General features: G+C 38.6%; 1 protein-coding gene across 1 annotated transcript in view; it reads left to right on the plus strand.

Annotated features, from left to right (window-relative positions):
* The window catches only part of UGGT1 (UDP-glucose glycoprotein glucosyltransferase 1), a 116,499-nt gene that overhangs the window by 21,351 nt on the left and 69,136 nt on the right, over positions 1-26,012 (plus strand). Inside the window, exons 8-17 of the mRNA XM_060017005.1 lie at positions 367-445; positions 2,490-2,590; positions 3,291-3,390; positions 4,820-4,880; positions 7,707-7,798; positions 9,114-9,264; positions 11,516-11,635; positions 12,759-12,844; positions 16,816-16,951; positions 18,911-19,042. Coding sequence (XP_059872988.1) covers positions 367-445; positions 2,490-2,590; positions 3,291-3,390; positions 4,820-4,880; positions 7,707-7,798; positions 9,114-9,264; positions 11,516-11,635; positions 12,759-12,844; positions 16,816-16,951; positions 18,911-19,042 — 1,058 coding nt within the window. The remainder of the gene's footprint in view (positions 1-366; positions 446-2,489; positions 2,591-3,290; positions 3,391-4,819; positions 4,881-7,706; positions 7,799-9,113; positions 9,265-11,515; positions 11,636-12,758; positions 12,845-16,815; positions 16,952-18,910; positions 19,043-26,012) is intronic.

Here is a 26,012-nt window from a genome sequence, read left to right on the forward strand (position 1 = left end):
CATGGAAGATAGCCTAGTACTTCATTATCCTGTCCTCAATAATTATATTTAGGATTAAGTTGCCTAGTTGCAAATTCCTCAGAATTTTGATATTGAAAAATCCGTTATTCATAATTTTAAAGGTATTAATTTTGAAATATTTAACATGTAAAAATTTCCACAGTTTAAGGAAAAACACATTCTTTCTTTATCCAGGAACACAGGATATATCAAAAACTCATTTATTGTGTGTTTGTTAACCACTGTGTTAGTTGAGGTATTCAACATTTTAAATCTATTATAGTTTCAGGTGTTTCAAATTCTATGAAGTTAATATTTTTCTTTCTAATCGGAGTGATTAGACATGTATTTGCTGTGCTTTTGTAGGAACTGAAGTTAACACCACAGTGATTGGTGAAAATGATCCTATTGATGAAGTTCAAGGATTTCTCTTTGGAAGATTAAGGTATGTATATTCTTTTGGGAAAGGGTCTTATTCTCTTTAAACCTCCAGCCTTCTTCACTTTGCAAGCATCATCTTTCTCTTTACTGCCTGAGTTACGGATCTCCCAACAATACTTTATGTATGTGATCTGATATGAGGAGATGGCCAGTTAGTTTGTAGTACAGTTTATGATTTCTGGTAATTCTGAAGCACATTATTCTTACATGATACTATGGCTGCCTGCTTATGGCTTAAATTGATTTATTTTCTGGACCTTGCAGTTGATAGCCTAAAGTCACATGCCATTTTTTGATTCACATAATAGGAGAAATCTAATTGTTTTATGCATTCTTTTCCTGAGGAAAATCAAATGTATTTTACGTTAGAGAGGTCATAGCTATTATTTATTTATTTTTTTGCTTGTTTGTTTCTTATCTCTTTTTAAAAAAATTTTATTTTATTGAATTATAGTTGATTTACAATGTTATATTTATAGCTATTTACTTATACTAAACATAGTTTGAAAAATTGCAAAAGAGTTGTAGTAGGAGGTGTGGTAGATTTTATATATGTTCAGTTGAAATACATTTTATTACAATTCACTTTATATGAAAGAGGATAGGAAATGGCTTTTTGAAGAAAATTCCATAACTATTTTATGAAAGCATAATAGAATTTTATAGCTGAAAAATGTTCTTAGCTGTTATTTTAAATGCTGCAGTTATTTCTGTTATGATTTGATCATTGTTCAGAGCCCTGAATTCTTCTTTATCTGGAAATCTTAATTAGGACATCTGTGGTGTGCTTTTTATTTTTTTTTAATAGAAATAGTATGTGTAGGTGCAGTTTCATATATTTTAGCTTTAACATTTGACCCAGTGAAATGACAGCTAGACTAACAGTTTAGTAGAGATGACTTTGTTGATGTTGAGTGACTGTGCAAATGTTGAGTTCATCCTGTGCAAATGCACATTTCTTTGTGTTGAACATCAGTTATGGCCTTATTAATATGCAGTCAGGTTCCGTTTTTACTGCATCCAGGTTTCCAGAATCCCTTTTCCTATTCATGTTTTATATGTTTGTTTTTTAGATAGCTTTATGGTAGTATGTGGTAGTATGGTAGTATGGTAGGTAGTATGTAGAATATTGAAGACAATTTCCTTTTTGGACACTCAGAATAGTTATTTAACTACCTAAAGTAAGTGACCCATTTTAAGGTATTTTTATCATGAAGAAAAGTATAGTAACTGGAATGGATTGCTGGGATGGTGAAGGATCTGAGTAGATATTTTACTTTCGGCAGGTTGCATTTAAGAAATTTTGAGTTTTTAGTCTTAAAAACAGGATTACTCTGTTCCGTCTGATTGTCTGATCCAAATGATCGATCTCTGCCTCTGAAAACTTCTGTTTTACTAACTTTAAATAGAATGCACTGTATTTCAAGATAAAACTAAACAAAACGCAATAATCTTGGTTAGCTTGAATTATATTCATGTGACTAAAGGATTTATGAGCATGTAGCTGAAAGAAACTCATTTTGGGATTGGAAGCAAGGTATTTCCAATTTTATTTTGAGAAACTAAAAAGGTTCTGGAAAGGATGGAGAATAATATAACATACCCCTGTACTCACCACCCAGAATTGACTGTTTCTTTTGTACTTGCTTTTCTGTACCAAAGAATTGTCTATCAAGCTTTTTTTTCCTGCAACATAACACCTTCTTTTACTTGAAGAAAGAGAAAACCAAGATGAGTAAAACACAGCAGGTAGAGTTGAGGTCCCCTCTGTTCCCTACTCTCAGTCCCACTCTTCTCCCTCCCCCAACACAGAGAGTCACTGTTGTAGTGATTCATTTTTTAATCTGTAAATTTTATGGTTTTTAAATTAACTCATACTTTTCTATATTAACTTGTTTCTTAAGAATAATTTAATATTTTTCCTATATTGTAGGAATTTTCCTGTTACTAAGTGGGGAGAGTTGTGAAGATAAATTTGGGGTCAACTTCTAAATGTGCTTTGGGAAAGAAAAGACACCTGAAAAGGATTGATTTTATGTTTCTTTCAGAGACCTGCACCCTGACCTGCAGGGACAGTTGAAAGAACTCAGAAAGCATCTCGTTGAGAGCACCAATGAAATGGCACCTTTAAAAGTTTGGCAGTTGCAAGGTAATAAAAACGTAGAGGAATCATTCTAAATTTTATGGTATTTAAAAAAATAGAATTTGAATTTAATTGTATTTATTCACAAATTTTAAGGATCATGTGATTAATCGTGATTTATTAGAAAAGAAAGGAAGAAAGTCCTTTTGTAGACAAATTACACTCTGCAGAGTAATGTATATTTGTAGATGAGTTACCAGATCTTTCTTTGTGTGACCGGGTGCATAAGCTTGTAACAAGTTTGTTTTAATCTTTGTGTTTCTGTATGTATACATTTATTACACAGTTGGATGTTAAAGGCATGTCAGTATGGCAGGATGTATGTGTGCTTTTCTGGTCCAAAGAACTATGTATCAAGGTTTTCTTTCCCAGCATAATTTACTAAAGTCTTTTGCTGTACTTTGTGTTATGTTGAAAATCCAGAAGAAGGAAAAGAGTTTGGGGTGGATTAATCCTGTGCTAAATGTGTCGGTATATGCCTTAGTGTTCATGCAGGCAGATCAAGGAACGGCTACAGTAAACTAAACACTCTAGGGGCCTGTGAAGTGAGTAAAACCTCCAATTCGACCATGGGCATGCTTTGAAATGGCATTCTAGGGCATTCTTAATTACCAAGAAAATAGTGGGAAATAAATGTGCTTTTTTCCTATTTCTTTCTCATTGCTGTAGATGAATACACTTTAACTTGCGTTTGATGTTGTTGCAGATCTAAGTTTTCAGACTGCTGCCCGAATCTTGGCTGCTCCTATTGAGTTAGCTCTGGTGATTATGAAGGATCTTAGTCAAAATTTTCCTACCAAAGCCAGGTAACATAGAGTAATAAGGCTTTGAGACATTCTTCTTTTTAACATATGCCTAATTATCTTCATGTTTATGCATAAAATGAAGCCATTAAAATATGAAAATGCTTAGGAAATTAAAGTTGTCTTACTACCAGCACTATATTGTTAATGGCCCATCTTCCCGAGAAGGCGACAAGCCCCTGTGTTGTGTGGTTGAAGAGAGCAGTCTAGGTTGTGTTCCTGGCACTGCCTCTTGCTAGTTGTGTGAACTTTGTAAATAATCACGTTCCTCAGCAGTAAAACAGAAACAACACCACCTACCTTTCAGGATTAGATGAGTTAACAACATTTAATGTATGTAGATGTAACTAACTTAGGGTCTGGCATGGACTCTGGTGTTTTTCTTCCTGAAGAGTTTCTTATATATCATCTTACTCATTTTTTTTTTAAATTAATTAATTAATTAATTAATTAATGGCTGTGTTGGGTCTTCGTTTCTGTGCCAGGGCTTTCTCTAGTTGTGGTAAGCGGGGGCCACCCTTCATCGCGGTGCGCGGGCTTCTCACTATCACGGCCTCTCTTGTTGCGGAGCACAGGCTCCAGACACACAGGCTCAGTAATTGTGGCTCACAGCCCCAGCTGCTCCGCGGCATGTGGGATCTTCCCAGACCAGGGCTCAAACCCGTGTCCCCTGCATTGGCAGGCAGACTCTCAACCACTGCGCCACCAGGGAAGCAATCATCTTACTCATTCTTGATGAAGGAAATGAATCATAGAGACTGACTTGTTCATAGTGACAGATTAAGATTTTGAATGCAGCTTTTCTGCTATTGCTTTCAATTGTATAATGGTCCTCCACCTCTCATAAATACAAGGCAAACCTGTTTTAAAAGCCACATTTTCAGAAACTTAAATAATTGTCAGTCCTTTTCTTGAGTCACTGAATGAGGTGTTTTGACTTCTGATATGTTTTATAAATTTGTTTATTTGATTAGTCTTGGGAAAATACTTCTTAGACAGGACTTAAGAATCATATAGTACATTATCATTTAATCAAGCATGCTATTGAAGATATACATGTGCTTAAATAGCTTGAACAATCTGCTGCCTTAACTTATTGAACAATATCCTTAGCCTGTGAGCTGTAGAGGTCATATACAGGAATAGAGTTACATATATTTAACTAAGATCTTGGAAATAATTGCACTCACATCAAAGTGCAATTATTACTGTTACTTTTCCTTGGTTTTATATCTTGTGATAATAAACAAATACATAATAAACAAATACACACATCTGAGAGGAGGAATATATTTATCAATTGTAAAGGTTTAAGGTTTTTTCCATTTAGTTTTTTGTAATTTATGGAGCAATGTGTTATTTCGTATAGGGAAATTGAAGTCTTTTATATCAAATACTAAACTAAGCACTGATAATGTTTTTATTTCCTTAGAGCAATAACAAAAACAGCCGTGAGTTCAGAACTTAGAACCGAAGTGGAAGAGAATCAGAAGGTATTAACCAATGGAAAATAGTGGCCTTTCTGTTTTGTATTATATCTTTAAAGATGCGGAAATGTGAGTTAAATCAGTGACATTTAATAGTTTTACTCTTCTTTTATTAAAGACGATGGTATTTTGATTCATTTCTGTAATCTTTTTTATACTTTCAGTAGTTAATCAAAGTTGAATATGAATATATAATTCAAAGCATCAAATGGTGCTACCTGTTTCTTTAGAAAAAAGCATCCCCGCCAACATGTCTCACTCCCTGTGTGACCCCCTTCCCAGAAGCATCTGCTTTCAACTCCTAGTTGATTCTTTGGATATTTATCTCCAGATTCCAGCAAACTTAAATTGGTACTTTCTCAGTTTCCAATCTTATGTATTGGCCTTCTGTTACAAGGATGAGGTCTGACTTTCTTTCACTGCTCTCCCCACTTCTCCCACTGTCTACCAGTACTCCGTATTGGCACTTTCCCCATCTTTCTACCATCCCTGTGTTTTTGTCATGGTTTTATCAGTTTTTGATCTGCTTCACTATGGACTGGTTTTTCTTTATGTCTAGTACATACCAGTTATCCTGAGACCTTCCTTTAAGCTCTTTTTTTTGGATCTCCTATTTCTTGGATTCCATGTCTTCTTTGTTTTTGGTTTACTCCCTTATTTTGGTGCAGCAAATCATTCTTCATGGGAAAGGTTGCATGTGGGGTAAATTTCAGACTCTGAGAAATCAGTTTTCCATTTTGTTTTTTTGTTTGTTTGTTTGTTTTTGGCTGCGCTGAGCGGCAAGAAGGATCTTAATTCCCCAACTGGGGATCGAACCCACGCCCCCTGCAATGGAAGCGTGGAGTCTTAACCACTGGACTGCCAGGGAAGTCCCTTCCATTTCTGTTTTTATTGATAGCTTGGCTGGGTATAGAATTCTAGGTTGGAAGTCATTTAGAAGTTTGAAGTTATTGCTCCTTGGAATTTTGGTTTCCATTATGGCTTTTGAGAAGTCTGAAGCCTTTGTATGAGATCTGGCTTTTCTTTCTGGAATCATGTAGGGTCTTTTCTTTGACCCTAGTAATCTGAAATTCCATAGTGATAATGCCTTTTTAAAAAGTCTTTGTACTCTTGGGTGGTTGGTGGGCCCTTTAAATCTGGAAAATCCTTTCCTTTAGTATTGGGAAATTTTCTGGACCTATTTCTTTGCATTTCTTCTTCTTTTTGGTTTCTCTTTTCTGTTTTCCTAGAATTCCTATTTATTCTTAAGATGTTATATCTCCCTGACTGGTTTGGCCTAATTAAAAATCTTTTATTTCCTGTTTTCCAGTTCTTTTGTCGTTTATTTTTAAACTTTCTGGGAAGGATTTTCAGACCACTTGTTGAGATTTCTTTCTTTAGTTGTCAAATTTTTAATTTACAAGGGTTATTTTTGAATTCTTCTTTTTATGGTGTTGTCTTATCCTTCTGAAGATATCGATGGTTCATGTAAGTGTCTTCTTTTCTCTGCATGGTCTGTTCCCTCTTAAGTTGCCTTTCTTTTTGTCTTGTTCTCTTGTCTTTAATGTTAGAGGCTTTCCTTAGATGTCTGGTGATCTCTCACTAACAGCTCATATTAGACAGTGAGGCAATAAAAAACTGATTGAAAGCCTGAAGGATGCGTCTTTGTGACTGTAGGCTGTGGTGGTATGGTCGTTTCCCAGGGAACTCCAGTGACAGAATCTTTAAACCTTTCCTCTTGAGCTGTTTAGTCTCCCGAAAAGGATCTTCTGATCTTCTGCCGGGAGGGTGAGGTCTGGCTGCTGGAGTTGTAGAAGCCCAGTAGGGCAGAGCATTTGGTAACTTCCGTGCAGTCCCCTGTTTTCAGAATGGGATCCCCATCCTCTGTTGTGTTTCATTTCACATAGTTCCCAGTCAGTCTTTCCCACAGTCACAGCGTGCTGTATTCACAGCCTGGGAATGAGTGGATGTGGAGTTTTTCTTTCCCTTGTAAGAAATTCTGATTCTTGTTGATGCAAATTTCTGTTATCCCCTTATCCTCCTTGCCATTTTATCCTGGCAGGGCAGAGAAGCAAAAGCCGTGGCTTCTGCATTGTTTTGTGTTTTTCCCATGCAGTCCTAGATCTTAGAGTTCATTTCTCTCTGTCCACTGAGTGAGGGGGAGTGAAGGGAGCTCAGCGATCCCTGCCCCTCTCCCCCAGCCCTGGGAGAGCTAAGGGATCCATGTTCTGTCCCTAGTATCTGATACGTTTCTTCCCTTCTCTACTGTGTGGTGTTGAATATGTGATCAACCGTTCCAGTTTCCTTGCAGAGAAAGAGGAATTGATTGGAAAGGATATAAGCCAACAGAAACTGTGTATGATATGGCATCAAAGCACTGTTTCCAGTGGGTCAGGCGGGTCTGAGGGCTGCAGGGGCTGCATGGTCACATGCATTCCACCGCGTCAGAGAGCAGCAGTTGAAGGGCCCCGTGGAGGTGGTCTTGGAGAGCTCGGGTGTATGTACGTGCTGTCCTTAGCTCAGCAACTCAGAGTTTCTTGGTGTACCTTAGTTTGAAAGTTTAAAGGAGGTGTGGGGTTTTGAAACCCTTTGAGATCGGATCCCTGGACTTCACCCAGGAGGCCCAGCTGTCAGTGACTGCTAGCACAACCTTGGCTGGCATCACAGACGGGGAAGGGCAGCCAAAAAGTAACTCTCCGTGCTTGGTTTATTTAACACGCTCCCTATCCCCAGTATTGTAGGAAACAGTTGTATTAATCATTGTCAACATTTGTATGTATAATAAAACCAGAAACATGGAAATTTTTGTTAAGTGTTCTCTTCCTGCTCCTTAATAAGTTTTTAATATTTCAGTATTTCAAGGGAACTTTAGGGTTACAGCCTGGAGATTCAGCACTGTTCATCAATGGGCTTCATATTGATATAGAGACGCAGGATATATTCAGGTATGGATAATATTTTTCACCCTGAAAAGTTTTTATAACGTGTGGCTCCTTATGACATGTCCAGACTGTTGTTCCTCCTTGATGTGACAGGTTGCAAAGCCCGATGACTTATCAGGCCCAGTGTGTGCATTTAGGTAGGCCCATGTTCTGGCTGGGATGGGCAGGATGATACTTGGCCATTTTTTATCCTAATGTACATCTGATGCCTTGGACATTTAAGGCCCAGGTGTCTTTTGAGGGTACCCTTTCAGAGCCTTAGTTTTCCTGTTAACCACAGAAACAGAAGAGAGCAGCTTCTTTTGTTTCTGAGAACAGTATGAAGTAGATTTATGCAAAATGCAAAATGTCTCAGAAGGTGATCTGTCTTACATATATTATTTGATACCTTTTTGTTTTGCTAAAATGTGGTTTAGGACTAAGTTGCTCTAAATTTTCCTTATGAATTTTGGGGGTTGGGTGCAGAAGACAGGTAGAATTCTGATTTTATCATTGATATTAAAATTGACACAGTTGATACTGCGGCTTCATAATAGTGAAAACAAAAGCTGTGGTTGGTTAATGCTTTAAAAGAAGCAGTTTCCACAGTAAGATACTTTTCACATTATGTTAATTGAGCTTTTATGTCCATATACTGCTTTCAGAGCTAGTAAAAAATTAGTAAAGGACACATTAAAAGATTGCCCATGTTTTTCTTTTTTATTAAAAAAAAATTTCTTTAATTTTCCAGAGTATTGCAAACTGTGTACGTGCTTATTGTAAACAGTTTTAAATAATGCAGAGATAAAGGAACAGTCTTCTTATTTCTTCTTCCTTACCCAGGAAACCTCTTAAGTTGGGTGTGAATTCCTCCAGACCATTTTCTGTGATCATCTGTGTGTGTGCCTGTGGGAATTGATGCTGATATTGAAACATATATTATTTAGTATATTTTTTGGTGTTTTTTTAGTAAGCTTTTCAGATAATTTTAGATTCATGTGCAGTTGTAAGAAATATCACAGGGAGATTAGTGTTTTTAAAAACATGCAATGTAAAATCCACATTAGGATTATTTCATCCTCAAATTGTGTGTTTATACTTAGAGATAATTTCTATACACAGTGTATACGTAGATAAGTATAAATAAGCATCAGCCAAGAAGCAACTCCTGCCTACTTGGTTCCGCATATTTGGACAAAAGGAAGCAAGGGAAGAGCTCCCTCTTTCGATTTCTCAACTCGTTTGATAGGGCATTGAGTTTGAACTGATATATTTTTCTCATGGTGAGAATTTTTTTTTTAAAGCCCTTTCTCCTAAATACCTATTTGTTTTTTTTCAGTCTGTTTGATATATTGAGGAATGAAGCTCGGGTGATGGAGGGTCTGCATAGATTGGGAATAGAAGGCCTTTCTCTGCATAATGTTTTGAAACTGAACATCCAGCCCTCTGAGGCCGACTATGCTGTAGACATCAGGAGCCCTGCTATTTCGGTAGGTACTCTGTGAGCGTGTCCAGGGAGTGGTCTGGCCAAGTATTTTGTTATGGTTTTCGCATTTGTCTTTTAGGAGAGGTAAGTTACTCCTCTTATCTCTTTTGTCGGCATCAAAGTTTTACAACGACTGCGTACATGCGGCTGTGTGTATATAGTAAAGTAGACTCTTAAATGCTCCAGAAAGTTGAGCTATCAGGTTTCCTGTGGCTAAGACCGTGACTTTTCCACTTTTGTATCTTCAGGAATTTGGCTGCGCATCTCTTGGGAAAATGTTTAGTTTGTATATTCTCAGGTGCACGCAAGTCTTGTGTGATTTTGTTTAAAAATACCAGTTTTTAGCTACCAACCTCCTTTAACAGGCCTTTGATATTTTATATTGAAGGACTTATGTAGATTATCGCTCTGTGATGTCTCTGGGCCTTTGTCTCCTCGTCTGTAAAGAGACCAGAGGGAGCAGAGCTGTCTCGGGCAGTCGTGGTGGAAGTGAGGTCGGGGATGGAGACATGCCTGGCACCCTCAGCTCTCCAGTCCCCTTTTCTTGGTGTCTGTCCTGCACTGATTTTAGGGAAAGTTTGGATAGGGGAATAATATAGAATGTAGATGTTCACTACTTGACTTCTCACTTGGTGATGTAACTGTTATTTTGATGAATACTGTTATGTCATTTTTTTCCTGTTAAAAATTTTTTCATTACGAAGAGTAAAGAGACTAACATAATTAGCAACTGTAGGACCCATCGCCATACTTACTAAATGCTACCATTTAATCATTTCATGTTTTCTTGGAAGAAAAAAATGTTTCAGTCAAAGCCCTCTTTATATCTCTTCCCAGTTCCACCCCTCTCCTCCTTGCAGGTAATTAACATGCCCTCCTTGCAGGTAATTAACACGCCCTCTTCTGAAGTGGGCGTGTATCCCTTCTGTACCTTACTTGATCATTTTCTTCCCTATTGTATGTTTTAAAATTTTGAAAAATGCCATATCAGTATCCTTCAACAATTTTTATTACTCAGTAATTTTTTGAAGGCTTATGTAGGATGATACATATAGATCTAGTTTATCACATGTTTTATATTTTACTTATTTTTAAAAATATCTTTTATAAATTCACAGTTTAGAATTTAAGACATACAAAAGAGTGTGTATTGAAAAAACTCTTCACCCAGCTGTCCAGTTTTTCTCCCTGGAAGCAACAGGCATTGTCAATTCGTTGTATATCCTTCCAGAAATACTCTATTTACATAAGCAAGGTAATATACACATACTTTCCCACCCTGCTCTTTTTTTTTTTTTTTTTTTTTTTTTTTTTTTGCGGTACGCGGGCCTCTCACTGTTGCGGCCTGTCCCGTTGCGGAGCACAGGCTCCGGACGTGCAGGCTCAGTGGCTGTGGCTCACGGGCCCAGCCGCTCCGCAGCATGTGGGATCTTCCCGGACTGGGGCATGAAACCGTGTCCCCTGTATCAGCAGGTGGACTCTCAACCACTGCGCCACCAGGGAAGCCCCACCCTGCTCTTTTTGTACAAATATTGTATACTATTTATCCGTTCCTTTTTTATGGATATTTAGTTGTTTCTAATGTTTTGCTGTTAATAAGCAGTACTGTTAACGGCTCTTTTTGTGCCTCTCTCTTTGTGCATACATGTGAGAAAATATTTGGGGTAGACGCCTAGAGCTGTAGTGCTTAGTGGTAGGGTAGTAATAAAGGCTCCAACTTTATCAGGTCATCTTCTCTAAAGTGACTTCCAGATGCCAGAATTGGGTGAGAATTCCCATTGTTCTATATTTTTGCCTATTCATGGATATTGACGAACTTAAAATTTTTTTTTTCAGTTTAATCAGTGTGAAATTTCATTGTGCTTTTAGTTTATATTTCTTGGATTGCTAAGTAAAGGTGTACATTTTTCCTTGTGTTAATTGCCCATTTAAATTTCCTCTGTAAATTTCTTATTTATATTCTTGACTCATTTCCATTTCTCATGTTGCTTGCCTCTTTTTAATTGATATATTAGATTTCTATAGACATTCTTGACACTAGTCCTTTATTGATTTAGTAGGTCGCAAATACCTTCTCCTATTCTGTGGCTTGTGTTTTAGTCATTCGTTTTTCTACTTGATCTTTATATTTTCAAAAATGGTCTTTCCCACGTGATTCTTCTTGAAATAATTTAAAGTCTTATTGTTATTTCTGCAGATTTCACTAATGGTGACTAAAGTGTATGCACAATGTTGTGTTCTTTTTTTTTTTGTAGTGGATCAACAACCTGGAGGTTGATAGCAGATACAATTCATGGCCTTCTAGTCTACAGGAGTTGCTTCGCCCCACTTTTCCTGGTGTTATCCGACAGATCAGGAAGAACTTGCACAACATGGTAAGTAAAACTCCTTATTGCTGGGCTGTGATCTCTATTTCTTCCTTGCCTTCTCCCCTGCTTTCTGTCATATCTGGAACGTTCACTTCTCTCCTTTACAAGCTGCTTCTCCCCACCACCACCCCTAGATATGCTCTTTTTCTAGCTCCATATTCAAAGTGGAAGGGTTGGGAAGTGTACTGATTGTTTGTAGGGCTGTGCAGTGTCAGTGTATGAGGAAACGCTCCTCATCCTTAATCTCACGGTTTAGACTGTGTTAAGTTTTAAGATAGTTGTTCTTTTTTACTCAGAAGATGAATATATTACTACCGTTTTTCTTGAATATCTTAATCCCTAAAATTTAATAGTTCAATTTATTCCCTTAAATAAATCTTCATCAGCGCCTGCTTTTTAATCCTTATTCCACTGCTTTAGAGAGATAGAGGAAAAGGGGTTTTAGTTGACGCTCTTTTCCCCTCTCATGTCTTTCTTTTACCTCATGTAGTTCCTAAAGAGACGGGGCAGGTTATGGCCAAGGTTGGCTTCCTCAGAAGTTTCAAGGGAAACGATCCTCTATACTTGCCTCACTCTTGAAACCACTTTTTTCCTTCCCAGTCGAAATTTCAATCTCTTTTACTCTTACCAGATGAGATAATTTATTAAACTTTATTAAATGAGAACTTTATTTGATTAAATGAGATTAAATGGGGTAATTACTATTTTTTAAAGTACATCATGAGAACTTAATACATGATAGCTACTATTGTCTAAAAATTGGGTTCTAAATGAATTCTTAATTCAGAGATCCTTCGAAATGAATACACAGGAAGCTAATCTCCATTTTCTAAGGTGGCAGAGTTAATAAAATTTGGGTTTTGTTAGGTGTAGTAAAGGACATGTATTAGCCAGCTGGATACAGTTCCCATGTTGTTAGCGTAAGATCATGAGAAAATCACTTAGCCTTTCAGTACCACATTCTTTGAATACAGAGGGAGGGCAACTGCTCTTTGTATAACTTCTTTTTTATGTGGTTCGAAAGTAGCTGGAAAAAGGTGGCCTTCAAGTGTAAAGACTAAGGCATTTTCATTGGCCCAGCGACATTTGAATAAATGTCGTTTCATGTTTTCCTTTCCCTTCCCTACAGGTTTTCATAGTTGATCCTGCTCATGAGAGCACTGCAGAGTTGATTAACACAGCTGAGATGTTCCTCAGTAATCATATACCACTAAGGTAACACCGTTATCGATTTGATGGTATATCTCGTTTAGCTGAGGTTTTGTTTGTCATTCTTAACAAGTCTGGTGTTACTGAATTGTAGGATAATTAATCGTGGGGGTCGTTAAGGGTAGTTTTATCTTTTGCTCAGTATGAAGCCGGTGTCTTTTGGGGGAGAGAATTTGATTCTCAATGAATAGAATCTTGCCGTCATTGAGTTATTAATAAATAGCCTGTGTAAAAATAGCATGTGATCTCAGCTTGCTCAGGGAATTTTCCTAAGTAAGCGTTCACATCGCAAAGCCTACCTTCAGCAGAGATAAGGAGCTTTGCCAAGAACTTTTGTCAGACTGTCAAGGACTAAATGTATACACAGCTTTTTATAGATGCAAACAGACACATTTATTTCACTTGTGTTACTAAATCTGCCAACGGGGTACTTAAATGGCTGGGGTTTCCACTCTACCTTCTCAGAACAATGTTTGAAGGTTTTACATATAAGGATTAAGATATTCCCACATTCTGAATAGAATGTGGTAATTTTACATGTTGATAAAATTTGAATTCTTAGAAAACATGAAAATAAAGAAGAAAAGAGCTCTTTAGCTAATTGACGTTATTGTGTGTTCCATACTCAGCACTGAGCTAAATGCTGCGAGTGGAACATAAGCCACATTTCTACCCTCTTGGAAAAAATACTGTGCCTACTTCCAGTAAGATATTCAATCAAGTGCTAGGTTATGTCCTTGCTAGTTCTAAGTGCTTTAGAATTTCAGGGAAAAAAAAAGATTATAGGCAGATATTTGGGAAGGACAAAGGTTTCATGGCAAAGTTGGATTTAAGATAGACTGAAGAAAATAGCGAGTTTTCATTGATGGAAAAGCAGAGATTTTGAGTTTAATGAAATTTTTAATGTAAACCTGAATACCACATGGTTAGGTGGAGGATTACAGCCAGAGCTATGTTTTGATGAAAAGGGAATGTAAGAACACAAAAGAAGTTGGCTTATGGTACACAGTGGGCATTAATTAAAGATTTACTGAATGGCATTGAGGGGCAGGAAGAGGGCATGGGCTCTTCAGATTGCAAAGGTAGGTGAGAAGAAGGCAGTTAACTCACAGGCATGTTGTGAACAGTTGGTGGAAAGACCAAGGCAGACCAGCGGTTGTTTTCCGTTGTATGAGTTGCTGTGGTACACGGAGTTGTTGGCAGGGACCGAGGAGAGGAGGGGACAAATCTGAGAACCTCCCTACTGGTACTTGATGAGGGACTGGTCCTGGGAGAAACAGTAGTCTGGATTTGGGGACTTAGCTAACAGAACAACTCTGATGCCCTTTTTAAAAATTGAATACTTGGGAAAGGGAAGTACTTTGTGAGGAGATAATTAGGTTCTAGCCCTTATTTTTATTTTCATAAGAATAATATTTAGGTCATTTCTGCCTGGCGCTTACTCATTTGATTTCTGTCATAAGAGGGGTTTTAAAAAGACAAAGACAATTTATAATCTAAAAACAAGCCCTCTCAACTACCTCACACATGCAACTACCTCATCCATGCATACACAAATTCTACACATACCTCCTGAGAGCATGATGTTTGATATATGTTTATCATATATTTTTAGGCTGTACTTAAAAAAAAAATTAATAGACTTTGTATTTTTTTAGAGCAATGTTGATTAATTAACTGGTATTGCTACATTATTATTAACTAAAGTCCATAGTTTACATTAGGGTTCATTGTTTGTGCTGTACATTTTGTGGATTTTGACAGATGTATAATGACATGTTTCCACCATTATAGTATCATATAGCTTAGTTTCACTGCCCTAAAAATGCCCTGTGCTCTACCTGTTTGTCCCTCCCTTCCTCCCTCCCTCTCTCCCAGCTCCTGGCAACAACTGATCTTGTTACTGTCTCCATAGTTTTTGTCTTTTCCGCAATCATGATGTATGTAACGTTTTCAGATTGGCTTCTTTCACTTAGCAGTACAGTATGCTTTTAAGCTTTGTCCATGTCTTTTTGTGGCTTAATACCTCATTTCTTTTTATCACTGAATAACATTCCATTATATGGATGTCCTATAGTTTTTTAATTCATTCACCTGTTAACAACATCTTGGTTGCTTCCAGATTAGGGCAGTTATGAATAAAGCTGCTACAAACATTTGTATGCAGGTTTTTGTATGGATACAAGTTTTCAGCACATTTGAGTAAATACTGCTAAGTGTGATTACTTTATGTTATGGTAAAAGTGTGTTTAGTTTTTTGAGAAGCTGCCACACTGTGTTCCAAGTGGTAGTACTGTTCTACATTCTCACCAGCAATGAATGAGGGTGCCTGTGGCTCCCCATCCTCTCCAGAGTTTGATGTTGTCAGTACTTTTAGGATTTTAGCCATTCTCATAGGTGTATGGTGGTATCTCATTATGGTTTTAATTTGAAGTTCCCTAATGACATATGATTTTGAGCATCTTTTAATGTGCTTATTTGCCAGCTGTATGCCTTGTTCAGTGAGGTGCCTGTTTAGATCTTTTGCCCATTTGTAACTTTATTTATTTATTTATTTTTGTGGTACGCGGGCCTCTCACTGTTGTGGCCTCTCCCGTTGCGGAGCACAGGCTCCGGACGCGCAGGCTCAGCAGCCATGGCTCATGGGCCCAGCCGCTCCGCGGCGTGTGGGATCTTCCCGGACCGGGGCACGAACCCGTGTCCCCTGCATCGGCAGGCAGACTCTCAACCACTGCGCCACCAGGGAAGCCCTGTTTTTTTTTTTAATTGTTAGTTTTAAGAGTTCTTAGCGTATTTTGCATATCAGTCCTTTATCAGATATGTGTTTTGCACAGATTTTCTGCTCATCTTGGCTTGTCTTCCTTCTCTTAACAGTTTCTTTTGCAGAACAGAAGTTCTTAATTTAAATGAAGTCCAGCTTATCAATTCTTTTTGTTGTGGCTTGTGCTTTTGGTGTTCTAAGAAGTTATTGCCAAACCCAGGATCACCTAACTTTATCCTGTGTTATTTTCTAGGAATTTTACAATTTTGTGTTTTACATTTATGTCTGTGATCCATTTGAGTTAAAGACTATCCTTTTTTTCATTGCTTTTGCTCTAAGATAGAGGCTAGTGGCCTCTATAATGGCCAGTGCAAGTTTTTTTTGCCAGTCTGTAGATGTGTAATGGTAGCTCTTTGTGGTTTATTCCTTTAAGTTTTAAAATGTAATAAACTTTAACTTTGGGTGTAGCTTTGTTTGTTTGTTTATATTGCAGGTTATTATTAGTCATCAGTTTTATACACATCAGTGTATACATGTCAGTCCCAATCACCCAATTCAGCATGGGTGTAGCTTTTTGCCTAAGGACAGTAGTAAATATTTTTATGCTTTCCATTTACCTATGATGCCCATATTGCTGGTATGAAATCTCAAAATCCACCCCCCCCTTCTATATGTTTTCACATTCTGAGAATTTTCACTTCCCCTAATTTTTTTTTTTTTTTTTTGCGGTATGCGGGCTTCTCACTGTTGTGGCCTCTCCCGTTGCGGAGCACAGGCTCCGGACTAGCAGGCTCAGCGGCCATGGCTCACGGGCCCAGCCCCTCCGCGGCATGTGGGATCTTCCCGGATCGGGGCACGAACCCGTGTCCCCTGCACCAGCAGGCGGACTCTCAACCACTGCGCCACCAGGGAAGCACTTCCCCTAATTTTTATTTAAAAACAGAACAAAATCTCCATCTAAAACTATGGCAATACCTTAAACGTCAGTAATGGCCTCATTTCATGATATTGAAACAGCTTGCTTTAATAGTTAAAAAGTCTAAGCCACCTTTGGGAACCTGCTTTTTTATTCTGCAAGTGATGAATGCCTTTGCCAGCCATGTTAGAGTATGATGTGAGCTGTGTTTTTCAAGAGAGGATGCCTTTCCTTATTTAACTGGTTGCATTCTTCGAGATGTTTCTTTTTCTTCTTTTTGCCCTTCCCTTTCTCCCCCAGACTTGGTTTAATCTTTGTGGTTAATGACTCTGAAGATGTTGATGGGATGCAGGATGCTGGAGTGGCTATTCTGAGAGCGTATAATTATGTTGCCCAAGAAGTGGATGATTATCATGCCTTCCAAACTCTGACACACGTATGTTTTTGTTCAAAATGGCGAATAGTTTTTAAAAATCTAACTTACTCTAAGAAACAGTATGTGGTAAGGAGATTCTATATTTCTGGAAAGAGAAAAAGGTAAATTATTCACACAAACTTCATGCATTTTGTATTTCCAGAGTTGCCTTTATTGATACACTAATGTTAATAATAGATTGTTGTGATTTCAGCTAAGATTCCTTAGATACTAATACATTAATGTATCTTAGTTTTCTGCCTTTTGGCGATTTGAAATCACTGATTAATGCCTTTCGGTAAATGTGATGTTTTCTACTTGTTTAAAAAAAAAACTTTGCTTTCTTCCCTTTTAAGACAATCATGATATTTTTGTTAAGAATCAGTTTAATATTCAAGTCATAAAATTCTTATTAATTGTTTTCTCCATTTTACTTGGAAACTGTGAAATATCCTGATTCTTATATATATATTTTAAGTTACTTGCTCAAGTTCAGAGAACTCTCCTTGTTTTTTTTCTATTTTTGAGTATAAAAAGTTGACCAGTAATAGTTCTTTTGCTTACAGATTAGTGTTAATTATTGAAAAACTTATCTTTAAAGCAGTTATTTTCATGACTTTTATTTTACCCATAAACATGATTTCAGCCTGCTGTTTATTATGTTTGTTACGTTTACTGTTTAGAGATTCAGTCGGGGCATTTTTTATTAATTGAAATGTTCATTTATTTATTTGGCCAACTTTTATTAAAGATGCACCCTTTGCCAGGTCCGTGCCAGCTGCTAGGGATACAAAGAAGAGTAAGAGTTTCCCTCGTCCTCAAACACCTTACAATCTAGTGGGGGATGCCTCCACACAGATGATTTGGTACAGTGTGGGAAGCACCGCTGACTATAGCAGCACTAGGACCTCACTCCACTAGGGATGGCCACGGACATTTTTGTGGAGTGGGAAGTTGTCCCAGCTGAGTGTAGGAGGGAAAACAGGAGTCAGTTGAACAGTGGCTGCAAATCAGAAGTAGTGACTCCAGGTTGTTAGTATGACTTGAGCAGAATATTGTGAGAGCAGAGTGGAGAGGGGAACCTCATTGGTCATTGAGGCCGTTAGGCTGGGTAATAGGTGTCCAGATCACAGAGTTAAACCCCAATTAAAACCTCATTCTGATGCATGTATGGAGATGGATCTGGTGAAGGGTAAGGAAAGTGGCAGGGATACTAGTTGGTGAGCTGTTGCTGTGATCTCTGTGAGAAATGGTGGTGGACCTTAGTTAGCAGTAGGCTCTGAAGAATGAAATAAGTTCCAATGAAGTTGCTGAGGATAATAAGGGTTTTTAAGTCTGTTTTTTAAAGTTTTTCCCCTCAGAGCTGTGTGTATAAAGGAAAGGATAAAGAGTTTTCATTTCTTTTTCTTTATTTTTAGTTGCAAAAGTAAAAAAAAATTATGTTCATTATTAAAACTTTTAAAAAATAATATTAAAGTGTGTTGATTAAAAAATCTGTCTCTGCCCCCGTAATCCTGCTCCTTAAAGGCAGCCACTGTTGAAAGCTTGCATCCTTCTAGATGCTTAACTGTAACAGTATAGACATGGTTTTGTTATTGTTTTATGTCTGCCTTTTAAAAACAAGGACTATGCCATATGTATTTTGAAACATTTTTTCCCCTTAAACTTCATGGACATAAGTTGTTATTTCAAGGATTACTTATAAGTATTCAGATTTTAAAAAAATTAACACATTTTTGCATTTGGGACTTACTGTGAATATGAACTGATTGAGTCATTTTAAGAATATGTAGTTTCTAACATAAGAAGGCATAAGGAAGTATATGGAAAAGGGAGAATTGCTAATATGGCCCATTTGCTCTTTTTAAGAGAATTAGCTATTGTTTTCATTTTTCCTCTTCATTCTGAAATCTTTTGTAATAAATACTCCAAAATTTACATGTGAAAGTGTAGTTGGTTACCTGGTTTTTCTTTCTTCAGATATATAACAAAGTAAGGACTGGAGAAAAAGTTAAAGTTGAACATGTGGTCAGTGTCCTGGAGAAGAAATATCCATATGTGGAAGTGAACAGCATTTTGGGGATTGACTCTGCTTATGATCAGAATCGGAAGGTAAACATTCTCTGGCACTTCTCATTTGACTGCAACACTCTACTTTCCTTACGTATCCTTATTATTGGGGGTTACTGTTAATGAAGGTGGTGATGGTGAAATATTTAGGTACTTAGCATTTATTTTATTTTATTTTTTTTTCATTTTAACATCTTTATTGCAGTATAATTGCTTTACAATCATATGTTAGTTTCCGCTTCACAACAAAATGAATCAGTTATATATATACATACGTTCTCATATCTCTTCCCGCTTGCGTCTCCCTCCCTCCCACCCTCCCTATCCCACCCCTCCAGGCGGTCACAAAGCACTGAGCTGATCTCCCTCTGCTATGCGGCTGCTTCCCACTACCTATCTACCTTACGTTTGGTAGTGTATATATGTCCATGCCTCTCTCTCGCTTTGTCACCGTTTACCCTTCCCCCTTCCCATAGCCTCAAGTCCATTCTCTAGTAAGTCTGTATCTTTATTCCTGTTTCACCCCTAGGTTTTTCATGACATTTTTTTTTTCTTAAATTCCATATGTATGTGTTAGCATACGGTATTTGTCTCTCTCTTTCTGACTTACTTCACTCTGTATGACAGACTCTGGGTCTATCCACCTCATTACAAATAGCTCAATTTCGTTTCTTTTTATGGCTGAGTAATATTCCGTTGTATATATGTGCCACATCTTCTTTATCCATTCATCCGATGATGGGCACTTAGGTTGTTTCCGTCTCCGGGCTATTGTAAATAGAGCTGCAATGAACATTTTGGTACATGACTCTTTTGGAATTCTGGTTTTCTCAGGGTATATGCCCAGTAGTGGGACTGCTGGGTCATATGGTAGTTCTATTTGTAGTTTTTTAAAGAACCTCCATACTGTTCTCCACAGTGGCTGTATCAATTTACATTCCCACCAACAGTGTAAGAGGGTTCCCTTTTCTCCACACCCTCTCCAGCATTTATTGTTTCTAGATTTTTTGATGATGGCCATTCTGACTGGTGTGAGATGATATCTCATTGTAGTTTTGATTTGCATTTCTCTAATGATTAGTGATGTTGAGCATTCTTTCATGTGTTTGTTGGCAGTCTGTATATCTTCTTTGGAGAAATGTCTATTTAGGTCTTCTGCCCATTTTTGGATTGGATTGTTTGTGTTTTTGTTATTAAGCTACATGAGCTGCTTGTAAATTTTGGAGATTAATCCTTTGTCAGTTGCTTCATTTGCAAATATTTTCTCCCATTCTGAGGGTTGTCTTTTGGTCTTGTTTATGGTTTCCTTTGCTGTGCAAAAGCTTTGAAGTTTCATTAGGTCCCGTTTGTTTATTTTTGTTTTTATTTCCATTTCTCTAGGAGGTGGGTCAAAAAGGACCTTGCTGTGATTTATGTCATAGAGTGTCCTGCCTATGTTTTCCTCTAAGAGTTTGATAGTTTCTGGCCTTACATTTAGGTCTTTAATCCATTTTGAGCTTATTTTTGTGTATGGTGTTAGGGAGTGATCTAATCTCATACTTTTACATGTAACTGTCCAGTTTTCCCAGCACCACTTATTGAAGAGGCTGTCCTTTCTCCACTGTGCATTCCTGCCACCTTTATCAAAGATAAGGTGTCCATATGTGTGTGGGTTTATCTCTGGGCTTTCTATCCTGTTCCATTGATCTATCTTTCTGTTTTTGTGCCAGTACCATACTGTCTTGATTACTGTAGCTTTGTAGTATAGTCTGAAGTGAGGGAGCCTGATTCCTCCAGCTCCATTTTTCTTTCTCAATACTGCTTTGGCTATTCGGGGTCTTTTGTGTTTCCATACCAATTGCGAAATTTTTTGTTCTAGTTCTGTGAAAAATGCCAGTGGTAGTTTGATAGGGATTGCATTGAATCTGTAGATTGCTTTGGGTAGTAGAGTCATTTTCACAATGTTGATTCTTCCAATCCAAGAACATGGTATATCTCTCCATCTATTTGTATCATCTTTAATTTCTTTCATCAGTGTCTTATAATTTTCTGCATACAGGTCTTTTGTCTCCTTAGGTAGGTTTATTCCTAGATATTTTATTCTTTTTGTTGCAATGGTAAATGGGAGTGTTTTCTTGATTTCACTTTCAGATTTTTCATCCTTAGTGTATAGGAATGCCAGAGATTTCTGTGCATTAATTTTGTATTCTGCTACTTTACCAAATTCATTGACTAGCTCTAGTAGTTTTCTGGTAGCATCTGTAGGATTCTCTATGTATAGTATCATGTCATCTGCAAACAGTGACAGCTTTACTTCTTCTTTTCCGATTTGGATTCCTTTAATTTCCTTTTCTTTTCTGATGCTGTGGCTAAAACTTCCAAAACTATGTCGAATAAAAGTGGTGAGAGTGGGCAACCTTGTCTTGTTCCTGATCTTAGTGGAAATGCTTTCAGTTTTTCACCATTGAGGATGATGTTGGCTGTGGGTTTGTCATATATGGCCTTTATTATGTTGAGGAAAGTTCCCTCTGTGCCTACTTTCTGCAGGGTTTTTATCATAAATGGGTGTTGAATTTTATCAAAAGCTTTCTCTGCATCTATTGAGATGATCATATGGTTTTTCTCCTTCAATTTGTTAATATGGTGTATCATGTTGATTGATTTGTGTATACTGAAGAATCCTTGCATTCCCGGAATAAGCCCCACTTGATCATGGTGTATGATCCGTTTAATGTGCTGTTGGATTCTGTTTGCTAGTATTTTGTTGAGGATTTTTGCATCTATATCATCAGTGATATTGGCCTATAGTTTTCTTTCTTTGTGACATCCTTGTCTGGTTTTGGTATCAGGGTGATGGTGGCCTCGTAGAATGAGTCGGGGAGTGTTCCTCCCTCTGCTATATTTTGGAAGAGTTTGAGAAGCATAGGTGTTAGCTCTTCTCTAAATGTTTGATAGAATTCGCCTGTGAGGCCATCTGGTCCTGGGCTTTTGCTTGTTGGAAGATTTTTAATCACAGTTTCAATTTCAGTGCTTGTGATTGGTCTGTTCATATTTTCTATTTCTTCCTGATTCAGTCTTGGCAGGTTGTGCCTTTCTAAGAATTTGTCCATTTCTTCCAGGTTGTCCATTTTATTGGCATAGAGTTGCTTGTAGTAATCTCTCATGATCTTTTATATTTCTGCAGTGTCAGTTGTTACCTCTCCTTTTTCATTTCTAATTCTATTGATTTGAGTCTGGCTAATGGTTTATCAATTTTGTTTATCCTTTCAAAGAACCAGCTTTTAGTTTTATTGATCTTTGCTATCGTTTCCTTCATTTCTTTTTCATTTATTTCTGATCTGATTTTTATGATTTCTTTCCTTCTGCTAACTTTGGGGTTTTTTTTGTTCTTCTTTCTCTAATTGCTTTAGGTGCAAGGTTAGGTTGTTTATTCGAGATGTTTCCTGTTTCTTAAGGTAGGATTGTATTGCTATAAACTTCCCTCTTAGAACTGCTTTTGCTGCATCCCATAGGTTTTGAGTCGTCGTGTCTCCATTGTCATTTGTTTCTAGGCATTTTTTGATTTCCTCTTTGATTTCTTCAGTGATCACTTCGTTATTAAGTAGTGTATTGTTTAGCCTCCATGTGTTTGTACTTTTTACAGATCTTTTTCTGTAATTGATATCTAGTCTCATAGCGTTGTGGTCAGAAAAGATACTTGATACAATTTCAATTTTCTTAAATTTACCAAGGCTTGATTTGTGACCCAAGATATGATCTATCCTGGAGAATGTTCCACGAGCACCTGAGAAAAATGTGTATTCTGTTGTTTTTGGATGGAATGTCCTATAAATATCAATTAAGTCCATCTTGTTTAATGTATCATTTAAAGCTTGTGTTTCCTTATTTATTTTCATTTTGGATGATCTGTCCATTGGTGAAAGTGGGGTGTTAAAGTCCCCTACTATGAATGTGTTACTGTCGATTTCCCCTTTTATGGCTGTTAGTATTTGCCTTAGGTATTGAGGTGCTCCTGTGTTGGGTGCATAAATATTTACAATTGTTATATCTTCTTCTTGGATCGATCCCTTGATCATTATGTAGTGTCCTTCTTTGTCTCTTCTAATAGTCTTTATTTTAAAGTCTATTTTGTCTGATATGAGAATTGCTACTCCAGCTTTCTTTTGGTTTCCATTTGCATGAAATACCTTTTGCATCCCCTTACTTTCAGTCTGTATGTGTCTCTAGGTCTGAAGTGGGTCTCTTGTAGACAGCATATATAAGGGTCTTGTTTTTGTATCCATTCAGCCAATCTGTGTCTTTTGGTGGGAGCATTTAGTCCATTTACATTTAAGGTAATTGTCGATATGTATGTTCCCATTCCCATTTTCTAAATTGTTTTGGGTTCCTTATTGTAGGTCTTTTCCTTCTTTTGTGTTTCTTGCCTAGAGAAGTTCCTTTAGCAGTTGTAAAGCTGGTTTGGTGGTGCTGAACTCTCTCAGCTTTTGCTTGTCTGTAAAGGTTTTAATTTCTCCATCAAATCTGAATGAGATCCTTGCTGGGTAGAGTAATCTTGGTTGCAGGTTTTTCTCCTTCAACACTTTCAATATGTCCTGCCAGTCCCTTCTGGCTTGCAGAGTTTCTGCTGAAAGATCAGCTGTTAACCTTACGGGGATTCCCTTGTGTGTTATTTGTTGTTTTTCCCTTGCTGCTTTTAATATGCTTTCTTTGTATTTAATTTTTGACAGTTTGATTAATATGTGTCTTGGCGTATTTCTCCTTGGATTTATCCTGTATGGGACTCTCTGTGCTTTCTGGACTTGATTACCAATTTCCTTTCCCATATTAGGGAAGTTTTCAACTATAGTCTCTTCAAATATTTTCTCAGTCCCTTTCTTCTTCTTCTTCTGGAACCCCTATAATTTCTCTTGTGATTGGTGATTGGTCTGTTCATATTTTCTATTCTCTTCTTCTTCTGGAACCCCTATAATTCAAATGTTGGTGCGTTTAATGTTGTCCCAGAGGTCTCTGAGACTGTCCTCAGTTCTTTTCATTCTTTTTTCTTTATTCTGCTCTGCATTAGTTATTTCCACTATTTTATCTTCCAGGTCAGTTATCCGTTCTTCTGCCTCAGTTATTCTGCTATTGATCCCATCTAGAGTATTTTTCATTTCATTTATTGTGTTGTTCATCATTGTTTGTTTCATCTTTAGTTCTTCTAGGTCCTTGTTAAGTGTTTCTTGCATTTTGTTTCTTCTGTTTCCAAGATTTTGGATCATCTTTACTATCATTATTCTGAATTCTTTTTCAGGTAGACTGCCTATTTCCTCTTCATTTGTTAGGTCTGATGGGTTTTTATCTTGCTCTTTCATCTGCTGTGTGTTTTTCTGTCTTTTCATTTTGCTTATCTTACTGTGTTTGGGGTCTCCTTTTTGCAGGCTGAAGGTTTGTAGTTCCTCTTGTTTTTAGCGTCTGTCCCCAGTGGCTAAGGTTGGTTCAGTGGGTTGTGTAAGCTTCCTGGTGGAGGGGACTAGTGCCTGTGTTCTGGTGGATGAGGTTGGATCTTCTCTTTCTGGTGGGCAGGTCCACGTCTGGTGGTGTGTTTTGGGGTGTCTGTAGACTTATTATGATTTGGGGCAGCCTCTCTGCTAATGGGTGGGGTTGTGTTCCTGTCTTGCTAGTTGTTTGGCATAGGATGTCCAGCACTGTAGCTTGCTGGTTGTTGAGTGAAGCTGGGTGCTGGTGTTGAGATGGAGATCTCTGGGAGATTTTCGCTGTTTGATATTATGTGCAGCTGGGAGGCCTCTTGTGGACCAGTGTCCTGAAGGTGGCTCTCCCGCCTCAGAGGCACAGCACTAACTCCTGGCTGCAGCACCAAGAGCCTTTTATCCACACGGCTCCTTAATTTGGGATGATTCGTTGTCTGTTCATGTATTCCACAGATGCAGGTACATCAGGTTGACTGTGGAGCTTTAATCTGCTGCTTCTGAGGCTGCTGGGAGAGATTTCCCTTTCTCTTCTTTCTTCTCACAGCTCACAGGGGCTCAGCTTTGGATTTGGCCCTGCCTGTGCGTGTAGGTCGCCGGAGGGCGTCTGTTCTTTGCTCAGGCAGGATGGGGTTAAAGGAGCCGCCGACTCGGAGGCTCTGGCTCACTCAGGCCGGGGGGGGGGGGTAGGGAGGCTCACGGAGTGCGGGGGCGGGCCTGTGGCGGCAGAGGCCGGCGTGACGTTGCCAGCCTGAGGCGCGCCGTGCGTTCTCCCGGGGAGCTGTCCCTGGATCCCGGGACCCTGGCAGTGGCGGGCCGCACAGGCTCCCCGGAAGGGGGTGTGGATAGTGACCTGTGTTCGCCCACAGGCTTCCCAGTGGCGGCAGCAGCAGCCCTAGCGTCCCATGTCCGTCTCTGGGGTCCGCACTTCTAGCCGCGGCTCGCGCCCGTCTCTGGAGTTCCTTTAAGCAGCACTCTTAATCCCCTCTCCTCGTGCACCAGGAAACAAAGAGGGAAGAAAAAGTCTCTTGCCTCTTAGGCAGGTCCAAACTTTTCCCCGGACTCCCTCCCAGCAAGCCGCGGCACACCAGCACTCTGCAGGCTGTGTCCATGCCGCCAACCCCAGTCCTCTTCTGGTGCTCCAACCGAAGCCGGAGCCTCAGCTTCCAGCCCCGCCCGCCCCAGCGGGTGAGCAGACAAGCCTCTCGGCTGGTGAGTGCCGGTCGGCCCTTATCCTCTGCGCTGGAATCTCTCCGCTTTGCCCTCCGCACCCCTGTTGCTGTGCTCTCCTCCGTGGCTCCGAAGCTCCCCCACTCCGCCACCCGCAATCTCTGCCCGCGAAGGGGCTTCCTAGTGTGTGGACACTTTTCCTCCTTCACAGCTCCCTCCCACTGGTGCAGGACCCGTCCCTATCCTTTTGTCTCTGTTTATTTTTTTCTTTTGCCCTAACCAGGTATGTGGGGGGTTTCTTGCCTTTTGGGAGGTCTGAGGTCTTCTGCCAACGTTCAGTAGGTTCAGCCAACGTTCAGTAGGTGCTCTGTAGGAGTTGTTCCATCTGGTGTATCTGT

This window comes from Delphinus delphis, chromosome 7 (assembly GCF_949987515.2).
Source record: "Delphinus delphis chromosome 7, mDelDel1.2, whole genome shotgun sequence".
NCBI classification, from domain to species: Eukaryota; Metazoa; Chordata; class Mammalia; order Artiodactyla; family Delphinidae; genus Delphinus; species Delphinus delphis.